The 15987-nt window shown below is 47.4% G+C and overlaps 1 protein-coding gene across 3 annotated transcripts in view; it reads right to left on the bottom strand.

Annotated features, from left to right (window-relative positions):
• LOC140469425 (endophilin-B2) overlaps nt 1-15987 on the bottom strand; it is a 99569-nt gene that overhangs the window by 28116 nt on the left and 55466 nt on the right. For all 3 annotated transcript variants that reach the window (XM_072565931.1, XM_072565930.1, XM_072565932.1), the window contains exon 3: nt 13069-13197. In XM_072565931.1, the coding sequence (XP_072422032.1) occupies nt 13069-13197 (129 nt within the window). The remainder of the gene's footprint in view (nt 1-13068; nt 13198-15987) is intronic.

Raw genomic sequence — 15987 nt, 5'->3', positions numbered from 1 at the left:
GAATCAGTGTATTTTCTCTGGACTAACCCCCGGGCCAGTATATAGTCATAGATTCATAGAGATGTACAGCATAGAAACAGACCCTTCAGTCCAACTCATCCATGCTGACCTAATCCCTACCTAATCTAATCCCATTTGCCAGCACTTGGCCCACATCCCTCTAAACCCTTCCTATTCGTACACCCATCCAGATGCCTTTTAAATATTGGCAGCTCATTCCATACACACCACCCTCTGAAAAAGTTACACCTTAGGTCCCTTTTATATCTTTCCCCTCTCACCCTCAACCTATGCCCTCTAGTTCTAGTTTAGGGATATCACCAAGAGAAACACTATAACTATGTTTTAAATCACAGCTTCTATCATTTCCTTCCTGTTCAGCAGTAAACCCCACGTCTGCCTCCTGACTGTTTCACCCACTCCCTCACCAAATCCCTCACAAACACATCCTGCACCCTCAAGGTTTCAATCAATTGTTTGAAGTCACATGACACCAGTTTATAATCCAACTGGTTTATTTGAAATCAGAAGCTATTGAAGTGTTGTCACTTGATGTCACCCGAGGAAGGAACAGCGCTCAGAAAGCTTGTGATTTCAAATGAACCTGTTGGACTTAAACTTGGCGCTGTGTGACTTCTGACTTTGTGTATCCCAGCCCAACACCCACATTATTCATTCAATTGTGCTGATGTTTGCAAAAGGAGGTATCAGAGCACTAAATCAACTTGAAGCAACCTTTTGAAACTCAGAGAGCTAATGGAGATCGTTTAAATCAGATGCTGTCTAAACTTAATTCATTATGCAAATCAAGTCAGTAAATGGATAGAAAATCAAAAGTCTTGATTGACAAAGAAACCCAGCCGTTCACATTAACAAAAGTGTTTGGTTTTGGTAGGAACAATTCCAGCTCCCCCCGTGCCCCCTCCCCCCCCGCTGCAAATTCCCTGTCATCTCCTCTTCAGTGTAACTAAAAGGAACTGTATCTCTAGGTCACTGCTTCAAACCCAGGTATCTCTCAAACAATCTTCAGTGTTTTGAACCATACTGGACGTGCTGTATAAATACAGTTTGGAGGAGCCGGTGTTTGACTGGGGTGTACAGAGTTAAAAATCACACAACACCAGGTTATAGTCGAACAGGTTTAATTGGAAGTACGAGCTTTCAGAGCGACGCTCCTTTATCAGGTTATAAGCTTGTTCTCCACAATCACCTGATAAAGGAGCAGCGCTCCAAAGGCTCGTGCTTCTAAATAAACCTGTTGGACTATAACCTGGTGTTGTGTGATTTTTAACTCTGTGTAAATACAGCAGTTATAACAGCAAGCTGCAAGATAGGGGTAAGTAACTCACCTCCTGTCTCCCCAAAGCCTGTCCACAAGGCACAAGTCAGGAGTGTGATGGAATATTCCCCACTTGCCTTGGGGGGGGCGGGGGGGGGGAGGAACAGCTCCAACAACACTCAAGAAGCTCGACACCATCCAGGACAAAGCAGCCCCCGCTTGACTGGCAGCACATCCACAACATCTCCTCTCTCCAGCACCGACACTCAGTGTACTTTCTACAAGACGCGCTGCAGAAATTCACCATGGCTCCCTGAGACAACACCTTCCAAACCCACGCCCACTTCCATCTAGAAGGACAAGGGCAGCAGATACATGGGAACACCACCCCCTGCAAGCTCCCCTCCAAGCCACTCCCAATCCTGACTTGGAAATATATCACCGTTCCCTCATTGTTGCTGGGTCAAAATCCTGGAACTCTCTCCCTATGCATTATAGGTCTACCTACAGCTGCAGGGGTACAGAAGAGGTGTTATTGATGGAATACAGAGATCCTGTAGCTTTCTAGAAGGTTGCAGAGATAGGGACGGGGCGAGGGCACGAAAACAATGATGAGATTTTCAAACTGAAATGTGGTCAGACATGGGAGCCATGTGACTGTGTGACAGTGAGTGATTTTCACTCGGGACTTTTTGAAGCTAACATCTAGGAGACATTCGTCCTAGGAAGTGGGTATAATCCAACAAACATCTATCCCATGAGGTAGCAGTGGGTTTGACAGCATTGTCGCAGAACGCACCACTGCACTGGAAAAGGAATAACTAAACAAAAAATAATCAGCTCCAATTGGACTCAGATGAAATCTATGTAAACACTCATTGGTACTGATGGAGAAATCAATAGGACGCATGCTGTGTTCCATTAACTCAAATCGTCATGTCACTTTATACCAAGCATCGTTTGTGTCTTGTTAGGAGACAGAAAAGAGAAGGATTAATGCTCCTCTGTCTCCTGCCCCATCCGCCCAGACCCCACTCACACACCCCTCCTCCCTATCCCAACAACTCCCTCTCCCTCCCCTCTGTTCTGATGAACTGGACTTGAAAATTCAACTGTTTCTCCCTCCGCAGACGCTGCCAGACCTGCTGAGTTTCACCAGCACTTTCTGTTCTTGTAACAGACGTTCAACGATCCGATAGATGAAGCACTGGTATTTCTCTAACTGAGTCCACACCTATCAACGAGCCCACATCAGTGACACACACACTCACACACCCACACACAGACGGACACATATACACAGACACAGACAGACACATATACACAGACACATATACACAGATACAGACAGACAGACATATACCCACACACAGACAGACATATACACACACACATATACCCACACACAGACAGACATACACACATATACCCACACACAGACAGACATACACACACCCACACACAGACAGACATATACACACACCCACACACAGACAGACATATACACCCACCCACACAGACAGACATATACACACACCCACACAGACAGACATATACACACACCCACATATACAGACATATACACACACCCACATATACAGACATATACACACACCCACATATACACACAGACACACTTTCTGATAGCTTGCAGCAATTACCTGGTTATCTCCAGATTGGACCGTTCCAAAGGTCTGGTGGTTTGGCCCCCCATCTGCCAACTTCAAGCCATCCAATAGCTTGCTCATCACACCCTTGCCTCCAGTTCGCTGACCAGGTCTCCGAATGCCTCAAGTTTAAACCCTAATTGTGGCCTCCTCCCTCCCTATCTCCAACCTCTGCAAATCCCCTCACTCCTCCCCCCTTCCCAGACTCTCAATCCCTCTCACTCCAGCCTCATTTAAAACCAACATCTTCCCATTTCTCCACAGTCATTAGTCAAATATCAATCTCAGTCATGGAGATCTACACTGAAAAAGACCCTTCAGCCCATCAGGTCTGTGTCAGTCAAAACCAACCACCTCACTATTCCCATCCCATTTCCCAGCATTGGCATCACCAGTGCACATCTAAATCCTTCATCGATGTGATCAGGGTCTCAGCCTCTCCCACCCATACAGGTAGGGAGTTCCAGATTCCTCACATCCCTCTAAACCCTGTGTCCCTTCCCTTAAATAGATGCCTCCTGGTTATTGATCCCGCCGCCAAAGGGAAAAGATATTTCCTGTCAACCCTATCCCAGCCCCTCATCAGTTTATAGCACTCAATAGGGCGGCACGGTGGCTCAGTGGTTAGCACTGTAGCCTCCCAACGCCAGGGACCTGGGTTTGATTCCAGCCTCGGGTGAGTGTCTGTGTGGAGTTTGCACATTCTCCCCGTGTCAGTGTGGGTTTCCTCTGGGTGCTCCGGTTTCCTCCCACAGGTCAAAGATGTGCAAATCGACCATGCTAAATTGCCCATAGTGTTCAGGGATGTGTAGGTTAGGTGCTTTAGTCAGGGGTAAACATTGAGTAATAGGGTTGGGGAATGGGCCTGGGTGGGATACTTTTCAGAGGGTCAGTGTTGACTTGTTGGGCCAAATGACCTGTTTCCACACTGTAGGGGTTCTATGATTCAATCATTTACCCCCAACCTGCCTCATTCCCACTCTGTCTAATTCTCCTCCTTAAATCCCTCCATCTTTCTCTCTTATCTCCAAAAGCCATTAAAGAACACCCCCTTTGCTCCCAGTCCCTATCACCTCATACCTCCTTTGATTCCCATACACTTCAGGCACACTTTACTGGTTAAGATGTCTGTTGAGGGTGCTAAATGAGTGGAAGTTGTTCTTGAGTCCCCTCAGACTCAAGGGGCCGAGCGGCCTCCTGTCAATTGACAAGGTTCTGGTGTCAGTGAGACCTACTCCAACACTGGGCAGTGCAGAGTCAGGGCTACAATGGAGACACTTTGGAGAAATCTCTCCAACTGGAAAACAGAGTAATTTTTCAAATCGAACAAAGAATATGAAACAAGGTGCAACTTCTCTCTCTCTCTCTCTCACACACACACACACACTCATTGTTTTTGTCAAAGTGCTCTCAGGAAAATTAAGATTAACTCAACTTCATAACAAAATGCTTCAGGTTCACTTCTACAAAGTCTGGCAGCTGCCTTGCTGTGGCTGGAAGTGCCACGGCCTGTCAGTAACTGTGCCTTAGGGACTTCCTTTTTGTTAGTTGTGAAATAAAACGGTAGCAATTAATCCTCCCAAATGTCACCAATTCACACAATGCTGCTCACTCCATTAATAATATATACACAGCCAGTCCCTAGGACCTTTGATGAAGTACATAGGGAGAAACTCTCAGGATCCAGAATTTGCAGATTTATGCGATTGGCAAAGGGCAAGGGGGAATTATAAAGAATTATGTTTTAACACAGCAAATTGTCACAAACTAGAAAGGATGACGGAAGCAATTCTAACTTTCAAAGCTGATTAAATAATTGAAAAGGAGAAAACTGCAGGGGTGGGAGAAAACAGCATGTGGGGAGGGCAGCTCTGACTGACAGATCAATGGGCCGAGTGGCCTCCTCCTGTGCTGTATCATTAACTCATAGGAACAGATGTAGGCCATTCAGCCCATCAAACCTGCTCCACCTGTCAATGAGACCTTGATGTGGAGGTGCCGGGGTTGAACTGGGGTGGACAAAGTCAGAAGTCACACGACACCAGTTACAGTCCAACAGGTTTGGAAATTCACCTGATGAAGGAGCAGCACTCCAAAAGCTTGTGATTCCAAATAAATGTGTTGAACCATAACCTGGTGTCATGTGACTACTGTGAAATGAGATCTTGGCCGATCTGATAATCCTCAACTTCACTTTCCTGCCTTTTCCCCATAACCCTTCCCGATTAAAAACCTGTCCATCTCATCCCTGACTATACTCAATGAACCGGTCTCGACAGAGCTCGGAGATAAGGAATTCCACAGATACACTCCCCACTTGAGGGAAGAAACTCTTCCTCATCTCCATCTTAAATGTGCGTTAAATTGTTCGATTGCTTACACACGCACTTACACTCGAAGTCCCAATCATACAAAAACAAAATAACTCAAGGCACTGGAAATCTGAAAGCAAAACAAAATATGATGAACATAGTCTGCAGGTCAGGCAGTGGAGACTCAGTGAGAGACATAGAGACAGACAATAGAGAGAGACAGAGAATAGAGAGACAAGGAGAGACAGACAGAGACACAGACACAGACAGAGAGAATAGATAGAATGAGAGACAGAAAATAGAGAGAGAGATAGAGAGAGAGACACACACAGACAGAAAATAGAGAGAGACAGACAGAGAATAGAGAGACACACACACACAGACAGAGAATTGAGAGAGAGAGACAGACAGGGCCAGAGACACAGACAGAGAATACGGAATGAGAGAGAGAGACAGAGAACAGAGAGAGAGAGAGAGAGAGAGAAGAGACAGAGAATAGAAAGAGAGATAGAGAGAGAAAAAAAAAGAGTTAACATTTCATTTCATCATCCTTGTGTCAGAAAATTCCTAATTTAAATGATGTAAAGTTCCAAATGAATAATAAATAACCTTCCAGGACAGGATCCTGAGAGAGGATGGTTTTGGCTGAAGTTCAGAGACTGGTCAGGGTTGTTGGTTGGTTTACTGAGCAGTTGATTATTTTATAAATGTTTTGTTTCCCTCCTGGGTGCCATCTTCAGTGCTGTGTAGCCTCTGGATGAAGGTCTCTCTCTCTCTCTATATATACACACACAATGTCCCATCGAAGATCTGAACCCTGGGTTAGCTGAGGATGAGCGTCCTATCCCTCAAACAGATAGGGACTGTCTACTGGGGAAACCACTGGAATCTCTCCAACTGCTTCCATGAGGAATGGGGTAGAGCTGAAGAATAACTACCTCAGTGAGAAACAAAGCATCTAGATACAATCAGTGAATCTTCATTGATTCATCCTTTTAGCTACTTGGCCAGGTTTAACATCCAATACTCTGTGAAGTTATATTTTTTTATTCACATTTTGGCAATGTATGTTTGTGCAGCAGTGGGAACTTTCACATATTTGTATATTTTTACCAGTTTTGCATGAGTGGATTCTATCAATAATATTAACTCCATAGTTATGTATAAGTCACACAACTATAATCAACACGAAAGATGACCCCTCAGCCTATATTGTCTGTACTGGTCATCAAACATCCATCTATTCTGATCTCATTTTCCAGCACTTAGAGTCATAGAGATGTACAGCATGGAAACAGACCCTTCCGTCCAACTCATCCATGCTGACCAGATACCCCAACCTAATCTAGTCCCATTTGCCAGCAGTTGCCCCATATCCCTCTAAACCCTTACTGTTCATATACCCATCCTGATGCCTTTTAAATGTTGTAATTGTACCAGCCTCCACCACTTCCTCTGGCAGCTCATTCCATACACACACCACCCTCTGTGTGAAAAAGTTGTCCCCTAGGTCCCCTTTATCTCTTTCCCCTCTTACCTAAAACCTATGCCCCTCTAGTTCTGGACTCCCCCACCCCAGGGAAAAGACCTTTCCTGTTTACTTGTCCCATAGCCTGGAATACTGTGGTATTTGAAATGCTCATATCAATGAGCTGAGTGTTTGCCTCTGCCAAACTTTCAAGAAGTGTCTTCCAGATACCCATCATCCTCTGGGTGAATTCTTTTATTCCTCAAATCCCCACTAACCCTCCTGTTCCTTAAAACTGTACCCCTTCCTGCTGCCCCCACATTTTGATTTACTAACTCCTCTAAGGGGAGAAGTTTCTTCCTATCTACTCTGCCTGTGCCCCTCCAAACTCTGTACACCCCAGTCAGCTCCCCACCTCCCCAGCTTTCCCTGTCCTAAGGGGTACAACTCCAGCCTCTCCAGTCTCTCATCGCTCCAGCCCAGGCAACATCCTGGTAAATCTCCTCTGCAATCCCTCCATTGCAATCACATCCTTCCTACAACATGGCAATCAGAAACTCAAAAAAAAATCCTTCCGGTTAATTTGTTTATAGATTTGTTCATAGTCAAGTACATGTTAAATTTGAATTAGGTTCTTTTTACCTGGTAAACCCTGGGTTATAATGGCAAGGGTGGGTGACAAGGCAGGAGTCAGTGAAACAGGTTATTACATTATACTCCACGCTTAAAAAATGTGTGAAATTTCACACAGAGGGTGGTACGTGTATGGAATGAGCTGCCAGAGGAAGTGGTGGAGGCTGGTACAACTACAACATTTAAGAGGCACCTGGATGGGTATATGAATAGGAAGGGTTTGGAGGGATATGGGCCAAGTGCTGGAAAATAGGACGAGATTAGGTTAGGATATCTGGTCAGCGTGGATGAGTTGGACTGAAGGGTCTGTTTTTGTGCTGTACATCTCTATGGCTCTGTGAACATGTCTCTCTCTCTCTCTCTCTCTCTGATAATATTCAAGAACTACTACAAATTTGACAGAATTCACTCTCTGGCCTGGGTTAATGGATGCCAGCAGAAGCTGGCATCATTTCAGATTTGTTTCCTGCTCTCTCCTGAAGTGCCCAGATATCAATAATTCAGCAAAGAGCTGGTAATAGCAACTGGCCAAGCTGCAGACACCATTTAATGAAAATGACACAGGTCAAGCATCAAACTTTCAGTTTTCTTTCCCCTTCAAACATTAAAAGAGCTGGAAAAAATCAGAGAAGGACAAAGTCAAAATACTCCCTCATTTGAGAATTAAACCAAGACCCTGTCTGCCATGCTGCAGTACTTTCACAGAATTCCTACAGGGTGGAGAGAGGCCATTCAGCCCATTAGGTCCACACATGCCCTTCCGAAGAGCATCCCATCCAGATCCAGGTTGGTTTTCAAAATATGTTATTAAAAGGAACAGATGGGATAGATGCAAAGAGAGATAGAAAGAAAGACAGAGAGAGAAAAACAGAGAGAAAGAGAGAGAGATAGATAGAGAGAGAGAGACAGACAGACAGACAGACAGACAGACAGAGACAGACAGAGAGAGAGAGAGAGAGAAACAGAGAGAGAGAGAGAAACAGAGAGAGAGAGAGAGACAGAGAGAAAGAGACAGACAGAGAGAAACAGAGAGAGAGAAAAAAAACAGAGAGAGAGACAGACAGACAGACAGACAGAGAGAGAGAGAAACAGAGAGAGAGAGAGACAGAGAGAGAGAGAGACAGACAGACAGACAGAGAGAGAGAGAGAAACAGAGAGAGAGACAGACAGACAGAGAGAGAGAAACAGAGAGAGAGACAGACAGACAGAGAGAGAGAAACAGAGAGAGAGAAAAACAGAGAGAGACAGACAGACAGAGAGAGAGAAACAGAGAGAGAAAAAGAGAGAGAGAGATAGAGACAGACAGAGAGAGAGAGAAAACCATTTTCTTGTGTTCAGACATTATCTACAAGTTAGGTCCAGACCTTCCAGGAGCGTAATTGAGAAACCCGAAAGGATGGCGGAAATATAGAACTCTCTTCCACAAAGACCTGTTGTTACCTGAACAGAAATTATTCAAAAATATGAAGGGATCGATAGTGAAGGGGCTGACAGTTTTGATGTCATTGAGGAGCAGAACTGGCTCGAGGGGCTGAATGGCCTCTTCCTGTTCCTATCCTTAGTGATCACCGGGCAGGCAGTAAGAGGATTTTCAATCGAAGAACTCGCATGGTGAGGGGTCAGGGCTCCCTCCATGGGCAGTTCCTGAGTCTCCCTCACTGCCGCTGAGGCACAGAGAGGGGAGGACCAGGGAGGACCAGGGTAGTGTTCCCCTCAGTCCCTGCCAAATAAAGAGCCAGGCCCAGAAAGGAGCAAGTAGAGACACAGGGAGACAGAGAGATGGGAGGGAGAGAGGAGAGTAAGAACACGAGCACTGAGAGAGAGAGAGAGAGACTGCAGACCGTCTGAAAGAAAGAGGGGAACAAAAAGAGAACAAGAGAGGAGAGTAAAAACAAAAGAGAACAAGATGGTGAAGGAGAGAGATAGGGATCAGAGAGGGTCTGGAAGAAGGAGACAGACAGTGAGAGAGTGAGATAGGGAAGGAGTGAGAGAGAAAGTCAGAAGGGAGGGAAACAGAGAGAAAAAGTGAGAATGAGAGAGGGGAGCGGGGGTGTGAGGGGAGCGGGGGTGTGAGGGGAGCGGGGGTGTGAGGGGAGCGGGGGTGTGAGGGGAGCGGGGGTGTGAGGGGAGCGGGGGTGTGAGGGGAGCGGGGGTGTGAGGGGAGCGGGGGTGTGAGGGGAGCGGGGGTGTGAGGGGAGCGGGGGTGTGAGGGGAGCGGGGGTGTGAGGGGAGCGGGGGTGTGAGGGGAGCGGGGGTGTGAGGGGAGCGGGGGTGTGAGGGGAGCGGGGGTGTGAGGGGAGCGGGGGTGTGAGGGGAGCGGGGGTGTGAGGGGAGCGGGGGTGTGAGGGAGCCCGAGTGTGAAGTAGAGCGAGAAATCCATCATAGTGGGTTTTGTCCTGTGTCCACATTGCGTTAAAGCTCTGACAGCTCCAGGCAGTTTCCATCCACCGATTCCTGTCCTGAATTCTTACAGCAGTTATTAATAACAGTACCTTGGGGAACTGACATCGGGACTGCCATAACAAAGTCAAGACAGGAATTAATAATTCAAGGTGGAGATGACACGATGAATAAACTAAAATGTGAAAGTGTAATATTCTGTTTGTAGCTTTCAGTTTAACCTGAAGATAAAAGAACAAAAAGGACAGAATAGATTCTGGAAACACATGAGACTTCCATCTCTCTCTGGAGTGAACAGCAAGACAAATGGGGAATTCTATCCCACCATCCCAGGGTCCGTCATTACCAATTGTTTCAATGCAAATTTTCCTTAATGGGACATGGAGGTGACTCTGAGCTTACAGGCCACACACAGTCAAACCCCAGGCCACTGACCTCAGACCTCTCCTCCCCCTGCACAGTGACCGCTGACCCCCCCACCAAACCCCCAGGCCACTGACCTCAGACCTCTCCTGCCACCTGCACAGTGACCTCTGACCCCCCTCCCCCCACCAAACCCCCAGGTCACTGACTTCAGACCCCAGAACTGTAACAGCGAAACAGTGACCTTTGACCCTAGACCAAGGACTTCTGACCTCCCTCACACCCACCCCTTTGCCAACCAGTGACCTCTGACCCTTCCCCACACAGTGAGCCCCAACTCAAAGCCAGTGACCTCTGACCCCCAGGCCAGTGTCCGCAATCCCTGAGGTCAATGACATTTAATCTGTGGGGAATGACCTCCGATCCCTTGACCAGTGACCAGTGCCCCAAGGAATGTTGTCATTGTGTGAGGACAGGTTTTGGAATGCCTGGCACCATTTTAAATAGGAAGTGTTCACAGGGATATGGGCCAAATGCTGGCAAATGGGACTAGATTAATTTACAATACCTGGTCAGCATGGATGAGTTGGAGCGAAGGGTCTGTTTCCGTGCTGCCTGACTCTTTGACGTGATGTTTTAAACACATACACTGTATCCAACAAGGAGCAACGCCAGTTCAGCTCAACTGTGGCCTCACAGCAAAGGAGGGAGCTGGCCCAGTGAGGTGTGAGGTGTGAGTCTCAGTCCCTCAGCCCGACCCCACCCTGCTGACGGTCCAGCCCAGCCTGGCCATACCACATTCAGAGTAATACAGCCCCTTGCCTGTCCCTCACAACCCCCTATCGGGGGCAACTGCCCTCAGTCAGAACACTGCAGCTTACCCTTGAGCTCTGGCACTGAGGACTGTGTCCCAGCTGCTTGGGTAATGGGTAAGGAACGCAATGTTTATACACTCAATCTCATCCCCCAGGCAGCCTTGACACCAGACAGAGACTCTCTGTCCAACACTCCCACATGCCAATTCTGCACTTCCATGGAAAGTGCTCAGACTCCTGGACCCACTGGGTCACAGTCCCACTGAGAACATAATCCAGACTGACACCTCATCATGCAGTGCTGAGGGAGCGCTGCACTGTCGGAGGGTCAGTGCTGAGGGAGCGCCGCACTGTCGGAGGGTCAGTGCTGAGGGAGCGCCGCACTGTCGGAGGGTCAGTGCTGAGGGAGCGCCGCACTGTCGGAGGGTCAGTGCTGAGGGAGCGCCGCACTGTCGGAGGGTCAGTGCTGAGGGAGTGCTGCACTGTCGGAGGGTCAGTGCTGAGGGAGTGCTGCACTGTCGGAGGGTCAGTGCTGAGGGAGTGGGCACTGTCAGAGGGTCAGTGCTGAGGGAGTGCCGCACCTTCAGACATGAGACAATTAATTAAAGTCCAATCTGTTGTCTCAGGTGGGTAAAGAGTTTTTCCAAGTTCTCCTGAGTGATGGGAGCTCTGTGAGGTGTGGGTGAGGGGAGATCAGTCATGTTAACTACTCCCTGATGTCGTCAGTGGTGAAGGGACACCCCACCGTAGCCTCTAAGATGGTGGGGTTTCCATGGTGATGGTCAATGTCAGGCCTGTTAAAATGCCTTCCAAAGCCAAATAGCCAGCTGACCCTCTCAGACAATGGCTGTAAGAATAACAGATCCCATGTTCCAGCATTCCAACAATCGGGAATTATCCAGGGGCTGAGTAGCATGATGCCAGCAGATTGGAAAGTTCACAACATAAAATAAAGCACTTCCCATTATTGATGGGAGCAGAGCAAAGTTACTCAGTGGTGTGACATCACACTGTTTACCATTGGGGAGGTTAATGAGTCAGAGATTATGGCTTTCCTAACGACATTACTCAATTTGTAAAATGGGCTGTAAACTAATTGGTCGTCTGAGAAGAATGTTAATAAGCGCTCGAATCCCGACTTGAACAATCTGTCTGGATCGCTGCCTGGCACAGACAGAGGTCTCTCGCTTCAATATTGGAACATCATTCCCCAGACGGCCAGGACTAGCTCATTTCAAAACCAACAGCTTCCCATTCCAGCCCACACCTCTCTGAGCTCAGCAAGTGTAGCCTCAAGCGTTCCCTGTCAGATAGTGGGCCCTGATAGAGTCACCTCTAGATGCCTACCCAAGGGGACTGTGACTCTGTAACTGGCCTTTGGGAGGTTGGTAAAGGGAGAGCTACACAGGATTCAGGCCATTCTGCCCCACAGGCCCCCTGTCGACAATCAATGAACCGTTTCCAAGCACTTGCTCACAGCAAGCTCCCACACACAGCAATGCGACCATCGATCAGCTTCCCTTCCGCTCAAACATCACATCGGAAAGACAGCACAACCTGCAACAATGCAGCACTCCTCGGAGACTGCACCAGCCTTGGCATCCACTGCACAAGAGGGATTTGAAGCTGAAACCTTGACCTGACAGAAGTTTATCAAATAATGAGGGGTATGGATAGAGTTCAGAGTATTTGTCCTCTCCCCAGGAGAGGACTAACACTAGGACACACATTTTTAAGGCGAAAAGTGAGCGATTTTTCAAAAAAAAAAAGAAATGAGGGACAAATAATTTACACAGAGAGTGGTTCACATGTGGAATGAACTGCCAGAGGAAGCGGTGGATGTGGATGCAATTACAACGTTTCAAGGACATTTGGATCAATACATGGATAGGAAAGGTAAGGTTTGGAGGGATATGGGCCAGGAGCAGGCAGGTGGGACCTGTTTGATTTGGGATTACGTTCAGCATGGACTGGTTGGGTCGAAGGGCCTGTTTCCGTGCTGTGAGACTCGGAGAGAAGTGTGCGACCCGCCAAGCTGGAACTGACCCTGGCACAACAAGGAGCTGCTCCAGACAGATACCTGCCCACTCGGCCAATATACTTTCCAAACAAACTGCCCAAAATATCTCACCGTAAGGAGTGCCCGGACCGAATTCACTGGCGGCTTCGATCATGTACTGCCCTAACAATTCGCCGTTGGTGATCCGGGAGGGAATCTTACGGTCAAGCTTTTCATACAGGAATTCCTCGATTCGGGCACCTGGAGGCGGGGGGAGGAGGAGGAGGAGAGAAATGACGTCAGTCCCGGTTTTGTTAACTATATGCTCAAACAAACATTTACCCCCCCTCCCCCCTCCCGAGATCAACAACCTTCCCCCAAACCCCCAGTGTGATAACGGACCTCCAACTGAGGAGTTGCGCACATCCTAACTGGCGCCACCTTCAACACCTACCTCCTCCACCACCTTCAATATCCACTGACGCTTAACTACCCCAAAGTCAAGGGTAATTAGGGATGGGTAAAATATGCTGGACTAACCAGCAACACCCACATGCCATGAAAACATAAAGACAATCATTTGAAGCAATCTCCAAATTTCTGATATGAAAACATAAAGCCTCTCATACTCAAATCCAACCTGGGTGGAGAGAGGTCATTAATTTTGCCATGTATGATGTTGTGTCCTAGTAAATGAATCAAGCCCCATCTATATCTTTAAATCCTATCACACATTGTCTTCATTGCTCAGACTTTTAGGAGTTGGGAAGTCATGTTGAGGTTGTACAGGATATTGGTGAGGCCTCTTCTGGAATACTGTGCCCAGTTTTGGTCTGCCTGTAATCAGAAGGATATTATTAAGCTGGAGAGGGCTCAGAAGAGATTTACCAGGACGTTGCTGGGAATGTGAGGTCTGGAGATATAAAGAAAGGCTGGATAGGCTGGGACTTCTTTCACTGGAGTGTAGGAGGTTGAAATGTGACTTTGTAGAGGTTTATAAAATAATGAGGGGTATAGATAGAGTTAATGGTAGCTGTCCTTTCCCCAGAATGGGGGTTACAAGACTGGGGGGCCACATTTTTAAGGTGAGAGCAGAAAGATTTAAAAAAGACATGAGGAATAAATGGTTTACACAGGGGGTGACTCACATGTGGAATGAGCTTCCTGAGGAAGTGGTGAATGTGGGTACAATTACAACTTTTAAGGATAAGGACATGAAGGTTAGATTCCCTCCAGAGTGGAAACAGGGCCTTCGGCCCTACAAGTCCACATCGACCCAGGGCTTTTGCCTGAAATGTCGATTTTCCTGCTCCTCGGATGCTGCCTGACCTGCTGTGCTTTTCCAGCACCACTCTAACCTTGACTCTAATTTCCAGTTTCTGCAGTACCTACCTCCGTCCTTCGAAGAGGAGCCTACCCAGACCCATTTTCCTCTGACTAACATACCAAATACTATAGGACAATCTCCCATGGCCAATTCACCTGACCTGCACATCTTTGGACTGTGGGAGGAAACCGGAGTACCCGGAGGAAACCCACGCAGACACGGGGGGGAGTGTGCAAACTCCACACAGACAGTTGCCTGAGGTTGGAATTGAACCCGGGTCCCTGGTGCTGTGAGGCAGCAGTGCTAACCACGGAGCCAGAAATAGGAAAGGTTTGGAGAGATATGGGCCAGGAGCAGGCTGGTGGGACTAGTTTAGTTTGGGATTATGGTTGGCATGGACTGGTTGGACTGAAGGGTCTGTTTCCGTGCTGAACGACTAGATGCACAGGAGAGTGTAGGTATGTTCATCTGTAATTGAAAGAACCAGAAAATCACAAGTGAAATCCCGCTATCTTCAGTGAATCCATTCCAGGAACTCTCTGGTAAACAGTGATGTTCATTAATATTTCAGACTGTAGCCAGAGGCGGAGGAAGTTAGTTTTCCTTTCAAATGTTTTTCTTCATAATCACGGATAAATGAAGATTAGATCCACAGTGAGTGATAGGACAGCCAGTAATTTTGTGCAAACTTGCGGGCACAAGTATGGTGGGGCTATATTGAATCCAGTTTATTTGTGCACACAGCAAGATGTGAAGTATTGTATTAAACTTATCACCGATTTCATTCAATCCCCTTTTGAACCATAATTGCCTGTGGCGTGTTAAATGGATTTGGACCAGAGTTCTCCTGCGGCTATGGTACAGATTGGATGATGGTAAGTGCAACATTAAGGTCTTGTCCATTGGATTAACTCTTCAACACAGCTCTTCAGTCACACTCTCAGCATCCCATAATCAACAGGTGGTTGTCATGTCAACAAAAGCAGATATTAAAACAATCTTTCCCATGATTGTGAAGAAAAAAAATTTGACAGGAAAACTTATTCCCTGGAGTGGAAGGTACACACACATCTCGGACCGTGTTTTCAGGATCCTTAAGGGGGAGGGGGAGCAGCCCCAAGTCGTGGCCCACAAAGGCACCAATGACATAGGTAGGAAAAGGGATAGGGATGTAAGGCAGAAATTCAGGGAGCTAGGGTGGAAGCTTACAGCTAGAACAAACAGAGTTGTTATCTCTGGTTTGTTGCACGTCCCACGTGCTAGCGAGGTGAGGCGTAGGGAGCGAGAGGAGTTGAACACATGGCTAGAGGGATGGAGCATGAGGGAGGGTTTCAGATTCCTAGATAATTGGGGGTCATTCTGGGCTAGGTAGAACCTCTGCAAACAGGATGGGCTTCACCTGAACCAGAGAGATGCCAATATCCTGGGATGGGGGAAATTTGCTAATGCTCTTCAGGTGGGTTTAAACTCATTCGGCAGGGGGATGGGAAACAGAATTGTAGTTCCAGTATACGGGAGGTTGAGAGTAGTGAAGTCAGAAAGGAGGTTTCAAGGTTGCAAGAGTTCACCGCCAAGCAGGAAGGTGGTTTGAAGTGTGTCTACTTCAACGCCAGGAGCATCCAGAATAAGGTGGGTGAACTTGCAGCATGGGTTGGTACCTGGGATTTCAATGTTGTGGCCATTTCAGAGTCATGGGTAGGGCAGGGACAGGAATGGTTATTGCA

The sequence above is a fragment of the Chiloscyllium punctatum genome, chromosome 49 (assembly GCF_047496795.1).
Source record: "Chiloscyllium punctatum isolate Juve2018m chromosome 49, sChiPun1.3, whole genome shotgun sequence".
NCBI classification, from domain to species: Eukaryota; Metazoa; Chordata; class Chondrichthyes; order Orectolobiformes; family Hemiscylliidae; genus Chiloscyllium; species Chiloscyllium punctatum.
Note: the sequence above shows the minus strand (reverse complement) of the source record. Positions and strands in the feature narration are given on the sequence as shown.